General features: G+C 41.6%; 1 protein-coding gene across 1 annotated transcript; it reads left to right on the plus strand.

Moving 5' to 3' along the window:
* The first annotated feature begins 1281 nt into the window (after positions 1–1281).
* LOC127795457 (anthocyanidin 3-O-galactosyltransferase F3GT1-like) lies at positions 1282–4157 on the plus strand. Its single transcript, XM_052327130.1, has 2 exons — positions 1282–1774; positions 3079–4157. The coding sequence occupies exons 1-2, from the start codon at positions 1294–1296 to the stop codon at positions 3975–3977; spliced, it is 1380 nt and encodes a 459-aa protein (XP_052183090.1). The 5' UTR covers positions 1282–1293; the 3' UTR covers positions 3978–4157.
* Positions 4158–12220: the final 8063 nt, after the last annotated feature.

The raw sequence follows: 12220 nt of genomic DNA on the forward strand, positions 1-12220 counted from the left end.
AATTATTATCCACCATACCATGTGATTAGTCATCGGTATCACATTTAGTGCACTGTTCTCTAACAAGTAACAACCACCCACGAGTTTACTATTAGCATCACATGCTATGCGGTATGTGACTCATCACCCTTAATCATTAGTATCTTATACTAATCAAGGTAATAAATTACGTGCTAGTTTGTAATTCATTAATCAAAGTTCCTATTTGAATAATATAAGGACCATGAACATTTAAGAAATTTTGTTATCAAAGAATTTTGTCACATATTTTTAATATCTTAAAAATAAGAATCTCACACAAGAAATTCAAGGACTCATTGATACAACAAATTAAAGAGTAATGAATGTTGAAAAACTTGTCTTTATTAATATATATAAAGATTCATCAAATGTATTTACACGCCCACTAGACGTCATCAAATCTAGTATTAGCGCACATCATTAACAGCTAAAATAAATAATATTTTTGCATTATTTTTAATACTTAATTTGATAATAAATAATTTCTATGTGTATTTTTACTAGATTTATTAATAAAAGTAATGTGAGATTATTTTATTGAGAGCAAATTACATAACAAATGCTTAATTTTCACCTTATTTTAATATCTAAATTTAGCTAACACTGGATTTCATTTAGGAAAATGCTCCTTTGCTTAAATGTGGTTGATGCATGGGATGATCAAAAGCACCAAAATGACAAAATTGCCCTCATCCAGGAAAAATGCCGCTTCATGCCAATCATTGTTGAATCGTCTCGCTGTTGCCATCACCATCTCGTTAGTGATGTGGCAATATCTCAAATGAAGTCCGATCAATCATCCTATGCATTATCCACATTCTAACAATGTAGCAAGATCCTTTCATTTAAGAGTTTAGAATATTGTTACATTTTATTAATTTTAAGGCTAATATGTGATTGCCACTAAACATATATACGACATATATCATGTGATGTAGCAATCACATATAAGACCCTCTCCCTCTCTCTCACCTTCATTCTCACCTCTTCTTCACGCGACTGTTGTTGGCCGTCTTGGGCCCGCCATTGACATTAATCGCTAAGGACGAAGAGCTGCTTGTGTCCGCCAATTAATAAAATAATATTTACACGAATGGGACTAGTCACGATCTACAACTCCAGATTAAGGACGAGCGCGAGGAGCACGAGCCAACCCCCATTGCTCCCTTATACATTCATTATCGTAGAGTTCACGTGTCAACCAACCACAGTCTCCAAATATATATATATATATATGTATGTATACCTCAATCAATTGGACCAAGAGTGCCAATGGCCGACTCCTCGCCCCACCAACACGTCGCCGTGCTGGCTTTCCCCTTTTCCTCCCATCCCGGCCTCCTGCGCCGCATCGTCTGCCGGCTGGCGGCCGCCGCGCCAGACGTGACCTTCTCGTTCTACACCACGGCAGAGTCGAACAAATCCTTGTTTTCGGCCCCGGCGCCGCCTAACCTAAAGGCCTTTCACGTCTCTGACGGCGTGCGGGAGGGGTATGTATTCTCCGGGAAGCCTCAGGAGGATATCAACCTGTTCCTAGAGGCGGGGTACCAGAGCTGTAAGAAAGCGGTGAAGGCGGCAGAGGCGGAGACAGGCCGGAGAATCAGCTGCCTTATGGCCGACGCATTTCTGTGGTTCTCCGGTGACCTCGCGGAGGAGATGGGTGTTGCCTGGATCCCAGTTTGGACGTCGGGGGTGTGCTCGCTTTCCGTTCATTTTTACACCGATTTGATCCGGGACACCGTCGGAATCAACGGTAACAGTTTTTTCTTCTAGCCAGTTTAGTAAGTTTAACCCAAGAAAATAGAGTGAATTTAGAGTGCAATGGATAACGATTAGGCTGAACATTGACAGTACTGTTATCTTGCTAAATGGCAGTATCACCGGCATTCCTAATTAACAAATTAACACTTCCACCATCCACCCTATGTAGCCAATGTGATCCTAGCTTGACTTTTCTATATGTTGCTTTTTGTTACAAACAAACAGAGATAGCAAAATCTCCACACACAAACACACCGTTAAAATCTCACACAAATGAACTCACACGATCTGAAAAATTGAACGCAGCCAAGTAAATTTAAACATAAACCAGAAACATGAGGCGCAAGATTTTATAGTGGTTCACCCCAAAAATAGGGCTACGTCCACTTGAGCTCCGGTGAGAAGAGCTCACTTCCACTAATAGATTCAATCTGATTACAGCAAAACAATAACAAAACAACCCTGATTTTCTAAAACAGTAAGTCACGAAATCACTTACAGATTAGGAGCTTACCTTACACAAAACAAAATCAGGAGACGCATACAGAAAACCAACTATACAACATTTACAGAGAGAATGAGAGAGAGAGTAAAAATGAAACCCTAGAAAAATGACCGACCCTCTTCCAATCCCCTCATTCAAGCTCGTCTTCAATGCGATCAGAAAACAGCAATCTCGAGGCGAGATATAATCGAAATGAAAGGCTCGGATTGCCTCAGCAAAAGCAACGCTGATGGTCAAGATTGAATCGTGCAAAAAGAGCAGCAGCAGGTAAAACGACAAGAGACCAAGAGGTATGAGAAACGGGCTTGGCCCAAGCTGGCTGCATCTTGCGGCCCTCCAGTGGGCGCCCAAAAGGGCAGCCCAAGTTGCCACAAGAGGCCCCCAGACTTGGGCCTCTTTTATGTTTCACAAAATATAACACTTTTGTTGGAATCGGCCTTTTCCCTAATTATGTGGCTAGCCTTCTCTTTGTATTGCTTCAGGGTAAATGTCAAAGCAAGGCCTTTCTCATGAGAATCAAACTTGCAATAACTGGTTGTTGGGCAAATCAATATTCCTAAGCCATTGAGCGGCCATCGGTAGTCTTTTAGCTAGTTGTTTGAATTTTATAAATTGGTCGTTTCGAGATTGAGGGATTTTTTTTTTCTCTAATATATGTGACAACCCATGGTCACTGGTTAGATAAATTTAGTGATCATGCTTAATATATAGTTACAAAAATAATAGATAAAAGTTGGTAAACATATATATAGAGATGGCAATTTGTTTGATTTTGTTGGTGGATGCTGCAGCTCTCGCTGGACGAGAAGACGAAATCGTCGAGTTCATTCCAGGGTTTTCGGGCGGGGTACGCCTGGGCGACTTGCCCAGCGGAGTCTTGTTTGGGAATCTAGATTCTACCTTCGCCGTCATGCTCCACAAAATGGGAAAAGTCCTGCAGAAAGCAAAATTTCTTGCAGTAAACTCGTTCGAAGGTTTAGAATCCAAGGCCAGCGAAGATCTCAACTCCAACTTCACCAAGTTGCTGTATATCGGCCCCCTTAACCTTACGTGTCCGGCGCCAGCGACCGGACCATCATCTTTCTCCGATGAGTACGGATGCCTGAAATGGCTGAACTCGCAGAAGCCCGCGTCCGTGGCGTACATCGGCTTCGGAACAGTGGGGACGCTGGCGCCGGACGAGCTGGTGGCTTTGGCCAATGCTCTTGAAGCCAGAGCCTTGCCGTTTCTCTGGTCGATCAAAGACAGCCTCAAAAAGTATCTACCGGAGAAACTGTTGGAGAAGATGAACCGGACCGGAAAGATGGTGCCATGGACGCCTCAAGTACAGGTTCTGGCTCATGTTAGTGTTGGCGTATTCATCACTCATTTTGGCTGGAACTCGGTGCTGGAGAGCATCGCCGCCGGCGTTCCTCTGATCGGCCGGCCATTATTCGGCGACCACCAGCTGAACGGATGGATGGCGGAACACGTATGGCGAGTCGGCGTGAAGGTTGAGGGCGGAGTCTTCACGAAAGATGGAACAATTCGAGCTCTGGATCTGGTTTTGTTGGAAGAAGAAGGGAAGAAGCTGAGAGAGAATGCTGAGTGGTTCAAGGAGCTTGCCCACAAGGCTGCCGGAAAAAATGGCAGCTCAACTCGGAGCTTCGACAGCTTGGTAAAGTCTGTAAGAGCACAAAAAGATCTGTAATGGCTTTCAATTATGATTAAAAAGAAATAAAAGAATTTGTCATGTGAATTTAATTAATTTTTAATTCTATTATTCTTATGAAGATGTAAAATTAGTTAGGCTCACGAACCACCTGCGATGCTAACGCGGCCCTTAAACGGGTCGGGTCGGGTCGGTCCGCTCAGTATGGTGTACGATAAATCCCCGTAAACAACTAGAAGATTAATAATAATAATCTTTGAACAATAATCAGTATTCACATATTTTAGTAATGCACCGACTGACTTAATTATGGATTGATACCTATTTTTATGGGGCTGTCCTTGCTAACTGTTGAGACGGCATATTAGCATCTTTTTGCTATTATTATTTTCAAATATTTTTGGATCAAATTTACACATAAATTTAATATAATTAATATATAAATTAGAATGTATATCTACGATACATAGACTAAATACTGAAGATTATGCAAATTATATTAAAATCAGTATTAGAAATGTACTGTTATGGGTATTTTTCGGAAAGAGCTAAACGGGTTGGTCTCGATCCAGTTGGTCGGCCCAATCTCCTGAGGCCCAATAGGCCTAAGCCGAGCTCGTCAGAGCAAGCTCACGTATCGCTGAAACCTAAGCTCAGGTCATGGATCTTAGCGAGTTCTCAGCAATGCTTTCAATGAACTCTCAGCGATATACCCAACAAGCTCCTAGCGATCCCTTTAACTCGCTGACTAACAGTTCAGTTCGCCAGTCAAACAATTTAACTCGCATAACAATATTGCTGCTAAATAATTAGAGGCAGGGACCCATATACTTTACCTGATACAAACCAGACCCCTGGTAATACGGAGTCCACTCCCGATTTCATGGAATTGATAAGGACATTTTGTCCCCCATGATGTCATTTTATCACCTTTTGATTTTATGTAATTGTAAGCACCTTTTGTTATAAATGGGGTAAAAAACACCATTGTAAAGGGGACGTAATCATAAGAATATATTGTTAGTCTGCCGGAATAACCAGAGAATAGTCGTGGAGTAGGCATCGTTCTGACCAACCACATAAAAATTTCTCGTATACATTTTATTCGTTCCTCCTTCTCACATTTTGGGCTTATATCCTCATTGCAGACCTACGAATCATTGTCGGCTGAATCTGAACATCGACATTTTGGAGTTAGAGGAAGGGGCCGCTCTGATCGCTAGCCATAGCAAGAGGAAGGAATGCACGAAGCTCTGATGCGGTGGCCGATTTTCTAGAAAATCACTGCGATCAACTGCTGAATGTTTCGTTGGCCAGATGACCCGTTGTTTCTACAGTGGGTGCCCTTATTCCACTGTTGGTTGGAGTTACCATCGACATGCCACCACGGGCTCTTGTTCCATCAGTCACTCCGATCGTCAGAATGGAAACAATCCAGGCTTGACAGCAACGCCAGGAGGCGTTGGAGAATACAGTTATGCAGCTCGCTGATACTGTTAGGGTCCTCACCCAAGCTTTGGCGCAGGCTATTCAAGGACCACCTGAAATTCCCTCACCATAGAGGATTTGCCAGGTACGGGAGGAGAGACCTCTATCGAGTGAGGAGGATATTGGAGATAACTATCCGCCCCCAAATCATCATTCCCTAGAGCAGGAAAGAAGCAGGCTATCGCAGGCCTAGCAATATGCGGATCCCGACTTCACCGTTGAAGAGTTGTGTCAAAGGGTCCAGCAACTGGAGGCGCAACAAGGGATCTGCGTCCAGAACAATGGCTATGGAGACAAGAAACCATTCACCAGGGAAGTTGAGCTCGAACCTCTCATTCGTAGATTCAAAGTCCCGAGTATGTCGCAATACAATGGGGACAGTGACCCCTATGATCATCTGGACGCATTTAACGTCCAGACAGATTTGAAGACAACCAGCTCGCTGGTCAAATGTTCTGTCTTCCTAGCAACCTTGGGCGATATTCCTCGAGCCTGGTTTAGAGGCCTTCTGTAACACCCCACTTTTCTCTTACTGAGTGTGTCACTATGCTGGGGCCCAAATTATACATAAATTAATTTTTTCTTTCTTTCTCGGTACATAACTTAACCTTAAGTACCGAATTCCAAACAAAACCCCCAACAAATCATTAAAAATGCAGAAGCGATAATCGAAACCTGATATGGTACATAATCAATTCACTTTATTTATATCATGAGAATCCGTACCATAGTTAATATCATATCCTCAATATTGAAATACATAAATACATGAAGATTCCATAATATTCCAACAAGACTAATCATCGATAAAGCATCAGGTAAAACATATTCGAGTCAGCTCACTGAATCCATTGGCCACGCCATCACGTGCCGTCATATATCAACCTGCTCCTTGCCTGAGCTGTAAGTCTAAACTGGAACGTTGAATGTTCTAGGGGTATAACCAATTAGAAGATGAAACTTTTAGTGAGGGTCCAAGAACATATATATGAATGTATGATACAATAACATGAACAACACTTGCTCTTAATGTAACTTCCCAAGCCCACCAGCCCGGCACGGAATCCTAGGCAAATCCTGAACCTCTGCAGGATAAGCCTAACGTTATTTCATCATTGCCCTAGGGGAATTACGGCTACACTCTGGGGGTGACATTCCATTCCCATGCACAAATATCAATGTGACAATAATATCGTGCCATGCAAATACAATAACTTTCAATGCAATATGACAAAATGAACATTGCATTCATAAATAGAATGCATATAAACAATCATATCATAATTATAAGTTCTTATGAGGAAATCACTCACCAAATCATACTTAGGATAGGGCAACGCACCTTTTGAGATAAACTTACATTTTCTCGAAAAGCGTGCATCACCTCGGTATGCGTGCTCTACCTTGATTTTCGTGTCAACTCTCGAAAGTTGCACCAATCACATCATCTCGAATACCTCAATCATAAAAATGATATTTAATCATTAAATATCCTCAATATTCAATTTATTTCATTTTTCCTTCATTTTCTCTCATTTTTCCTTTTCAAAAATTCCAATAAATACCTCAGGACCATTTCCTCAAATTTATCTTCACAACAATTCATAATAGACTATAAAATTCCAGGGAAAAATAATGGACTTACTCGGGTGCTGCATTTTCACGCAAAACGAGGCTCTTTGGTGCGAAAATCAAGACATCGGGAATCCCAAATTCCAATCTTTTTGCACAAACCTTCATAAAATAATTTTCTAGAACTTTTTATGATTTTTCCCAATTTTTCCAGCATAACACGCGCTCGCACGCGCCCCAACATGCTTGGGCGACTGGGCGAGCGTGACCGACACGCGTCGGTCATCTTTTCCGGCCACGACCGTGTCGGCGATTTGAGCTACCTCCATCGACTTCTTGCTCTCTTCAAGTTGATCACCATGGGCTATCTTGATGCCCCAAAGGAAGGCTGGAAGGGCCTTAATCGGAGGCTTAAAGCCTCGGCTAGGCGGACCGCCTAGGTTTCCAGCGAAGCCTCGATCGACCATCAAACCAACACCAAAATGCCTCAAAATCTCCAGAATACAAGTTCAAGCCATGGGAAACAAAAGCCCTATATTTTTGGCCTCCAATTCGTTCAAAAATAGGAGCAATTTGAAGCTCCAACTTACCCATTTTCGGCTATCTCAAAACCCCTATTTATAGGCATCTTCGATGCTTCAAACACACTTGGCCACTCGACCCACTTGCTTTAGAGCTTCACCCACCCCTGGATCGACCTTGAGCAAGCCTTATCCGACCAAAAAATCGATTTGCAGGCGTGCACCACTTTGGCCAACTTTTGACCGCTTTTTCTTCAAAATTCGGCCACCACGATGGCCTTTGTCAGATCTTCCTTTGCAAAAGTTGCTCTCCTGACTATTCCTTGTGAAAGCCTATGGCCAAAATCAGCCATGGCCGACCGACCATGTACTGGTCAGATTTGCCCATGCTGCCATTTTTGAGTTTTTGCACTTTTACCCCACTGATTTTAGTTTCCTCATTTTGGCTCTCTTTCACCAAGCCTCTTGACTTTTGATAATTGCTTTCAAGACCCTCAAGTCCTAAAACATCATTTTAACCCTGAGGATTCCAAAAAAATATCGTTTCGGCCTTCCTCTAGCAATTTCAAAAAATTGCACTTAGGCCTGAATCTTCATTTTGGCCCTAAACCTTTTCGTTTCCTCTTGAAACCACTGAAGGGTTGTTACTTATGAAAAACCAAAGCCCTCTCAAGCTTCCATTGACTTCCTGAAAGTCGTTTATAACAATTCGGTATTGCAGCCTAATTAGCAGCTGTATTTTAGCTATACCGAAAACTATTCCCGATCTTATTTCTTTCGATGCTATAAATCATATCTCAGGGTGCTCGTTAATGCCACGTCATTTTCCTTTGGCATCTTGGCTCCAGGGCACTCCCAGTAGTCGATTCAGTTATTCATATGGTAATAAATTACCCTTATACCCTCAATTTATCCTTAAATTACATTTTTACCCCAAGATAAATTACCCTTGAGTCATTTAAAATTTCTTGGGTATTACACATTCTGTCTCGTAGCATCGACACTTGGGAAGAGTGCCAATGGGAGATTTCTCGATCAATATAAGGCATTGAGGAGGCAGCTCGCCCCACCATGTCACATCGCTACAGTGTTCCAGAGGACAAATGAATCCTTGAAGGACTACATTTTCAAGTTCAGGCACGAGCTGAGCAATATTGAAGATCCCTCCGATGAAAGCGTCCTGACTGCGATCTTTGCAGGCCTCCGCAAATGTGGGAAGCTCTATGAGAGCATTTATAAGACCCCTGTTAAAGATTTGGAGGAATTCTATGAGCGAGCTGCCAAGAAGATCTAGTGGGAAGAGGCTTTGGACTTAAAGAAGCCGGACAGAAAGAAGAGGTTGGGGGCTCCAACCAGAATAAGAAAAGAAACAATAGAGACAGTGGAAGGGAAATTCAGGGGGAACGCTCGAACAACCAGGTCTCCAAGCAAGCTCGCAAAGAGGAGATGGAAGAATGACCTCCGCAATCAGGTTGTTTTGATAGCTATTGTGCCCTGTCTAATCCCTAAGAGAGGATCTTCGCCATGGAGAGGAACAAGGAGTAGTTCGAGAGGCCCATCTTGATAAGAACTCCCAATAAATTCAGAAACAAGGAAAAATTCTATGGATATCATAACGAGGCAGGTCATAACACCTCTGAGTGCTGTGGCGCGGTATTACAACATAAAGGTCCAAATTCGACGCTATAATGTTGGAGACCTAGTATTGCACCTGATACTCCCAGGAGCTCACATGGCGAGTGATGGCACATCAGGCCTTAACTGGGAAGACCCTTTTATCATCAAGGAAAATTTGGGCAACGGAACATATCATCTAACAAATATGGATGGAGTTATTCTCTTGCGAACTTGGAATGCAGAGCACCTCCATCCTTACTACCATGAAGGTAATTTTTCTTGCCTATGCTCCATCTTTTCATTGCTATTAATTTTCATAATTCTAATTGGAATTTATGAATTATCATGCATTACACTTTATTCTTATTGATATTCGATTGGATATCTCCAAAATGAGGGGTTGAGAAACCATGGTTTGTGAGCTGGAGTCCATTCAACTTAGCTACCATGCTATGGTTTGTGACTTAACTGAGCATTCATCTTGGTCCCCAATTAGGTTGTGGTTTGCGAGCTGAGACCCATTCATCTTGACTTCATGTCATGGTTTGGCACCTACTGAGCAACCATTTCCATTAATGATTTCGAGCTAAAGGTTCACTAACTGGGGTCCTTTCATCTTGACTCAAGTCATGGTCTGCGACCTACCTGAGTGTTCCCTCTCAGCTCGTTAAACTTATAAAAAAGTCATGATATGTTAGTTGAGGTCGCAATTACTTTGGACATGATACTTGGCAATGGCAATGCAAGTCAATTAAATAAAAAGCCATGGTATGTTAGTTCGAGTTAGCCTATGACCCACTTGGACATATAGCTTGACAATGTAAGTTGGAGTTTTACTAGTTGGGGTCCTTTCATCTTGGCTCAAGTCATGGTCTGCGACCTGCCTGAGTGTTCACTCCCGACCTATAAAATTTGTAAAGATCCATGGTATATTAGTTGAGATCACAATGCGATCTACCTAGACATATATCTTGGCAAATTTCTTCATTATGACCCACATATTATTTCATCAGAGCGTGTTAGCTGAGCTCCTTTTTAATTTGCCTAAGTATAGTTATTCATGACCTATCGGACAATCAATTATTATGTTCATCAATCACGAATTGTTCAGTTATGGTATATTAGCTAAGGTTGTAACGCGATCTACTTGGACATATGTCTGGAAGGATTTCTGATATGATTTAGATATATTACCTCTCTATGACGCATCAGCTGAGGCTCAGATCGATTTGGTTATCATATCACAAATGGATCATTATTATCTTGCCATTACGGCTGAATTCATCTTGATTTTTATGTCCGTAAATGATGAGCTATTTCAAACATGCGAGTTAGCATTTCTTTGGATTCCAAATCAGCTAAATGAAAGCCATGGTATGTTAGCTGAGATTGCAGCACGATCTACCTGGACATATATCTTAGCAAGGTTTTCAATATGACTCATATATTATTTCGTAAGAACGTGTTCATTACGATCTGCCTTGATTTTTCCACGTATGGCTATTCGAGACCTATTGGACACATATTTTATTACGTCAATCAATGAAGAGTTATTGGAAATGTGCTAAGTCGCGAGTTGGGAATTTATTAGGTCTTTCTTAACTTATATTTCGATAGAATCATTCTGAGTTTATATTCTAAAGACTTTTTTCCAAGTTGTACTCTTGAGCTTATCTCGATGTGTAGAAGCTTCCTAGAGCTCATCTTAAATTACATCCTGAAGATTGGTTCAAGTGCCATCTTGTCGAAGTCTCACTTAAACTCCGAGCTTGATTGGGCAAAGGTTTGACAAACAGATTGATAGCTCGCGAAGCCCACTTCAAATAGCTTGTACCAGCTCCCAATCTGAAAATCGCACTATGAGCTAGGGGGCTTATGTTATGGGTATTTTCTGGAAAGAGCTAAGCGGGTTGGTCTTGACCTAGCAGGCCGGCTCAATCTTTCGAGACCCAGTAGGCCCAAGCTGAGTTTGTCAGAGCAAGCTCATGCATCGCTGAAACTAAAGCTCAGGTCGCGGATCCTAGTGAGCTCCCAACAATGCTTCAAGTGAGCTCTCAACAATATACCCAGTGATCCCTCTAGCTCGTTGACCAACAGTTCAGCTCGCTGGCCAAACTATTCAGCTCGCATAACAACATTGCTGCTCAAAACCAGTGTAATACCCCAAATCTTTATGAAATTGCCATGTAATTTAGATGAGTTTAAAATACCAAAAAGCGACTTGATGGTAAAAATAAATCGCCGAATCAACTGCAAGGAATGTCCCAAGGATGAGATGTCAAAGGAAAATAATATGTCATTGCTAAGTCTCCCGAGATAGGATTTTTAGTATCAAAAGAAATAAGATCGGAGTTGATTTTCGATACAGCTTTAGTTCGGACTAAAAATTAAATTGTCGGTAGGGAGCGCCTCAGAATTTAGATGTTTAATATATATATATATATTAAATTATAGTTGTTTTAATAAAAGATATTATGGTGTATTATGTTATAAAAAAAAATAGAATTTGCATCGTGAGCATGGCCGCCTGATAGCATGCATATTTATGCTATATTTTGGCATTTCACCTCAATCTTATTACGCCATTTGAAGTAATTTTTGCTGATCTTTCATGGTTTCTATTTTATTATACTTCAAATCGTCCTTACACTATTTTCTATCTTACTTCTATGGATCCAAGCTTGCTTAGCTTTAGGGAATATTGGATGGGCTAGAGAAGCAGCTGGAAAAGACTTGAAGTGGCTCATTTCGGACTTCATGAGGGTAGGCTGGCCTTGGGAAATTGTGGGACTCATCTAAAGGAGCTTGGGCTCACTCAAGGAGCAGATTTGGGCTGCTCGATTTTGCTATTTTGGGCTCACTTATCTCTCTTCTGTTTCTTCTCTTTTCTGTTGGACTGGCCCAACCCTAGCCTTCCTAGCTCTTCCTTTCTTAGCCATGTATTTAAGGCCTCTTAGCACTTATTTCCAGGGGGGGAGAGGAGAAAAAAAGAGGAGATTCTGGCCGTTTTTCTTGTTGTTAGCATTTTTCTGTTTTCTTCATTTTGTCTCCATTTTGTCTTCCTTACTGTAATGAAAGGCTAGA

This window comes from Diospyros lotus, chromosome 2 (genome assembly GCF_014633365.1).
Source record: "Diospyros lotus cultivar Yz01 chromosome 2, ASM1463336v1, whole genome shotgun sequence".
NCBI classification, from domain to species: domain Eukaryota; kingdom Viridiplantae; phylum Streptophyta; class Magnoliopsida; order Ericales; family Ebenaceae; genus Diospyros; species Diospyros lotus.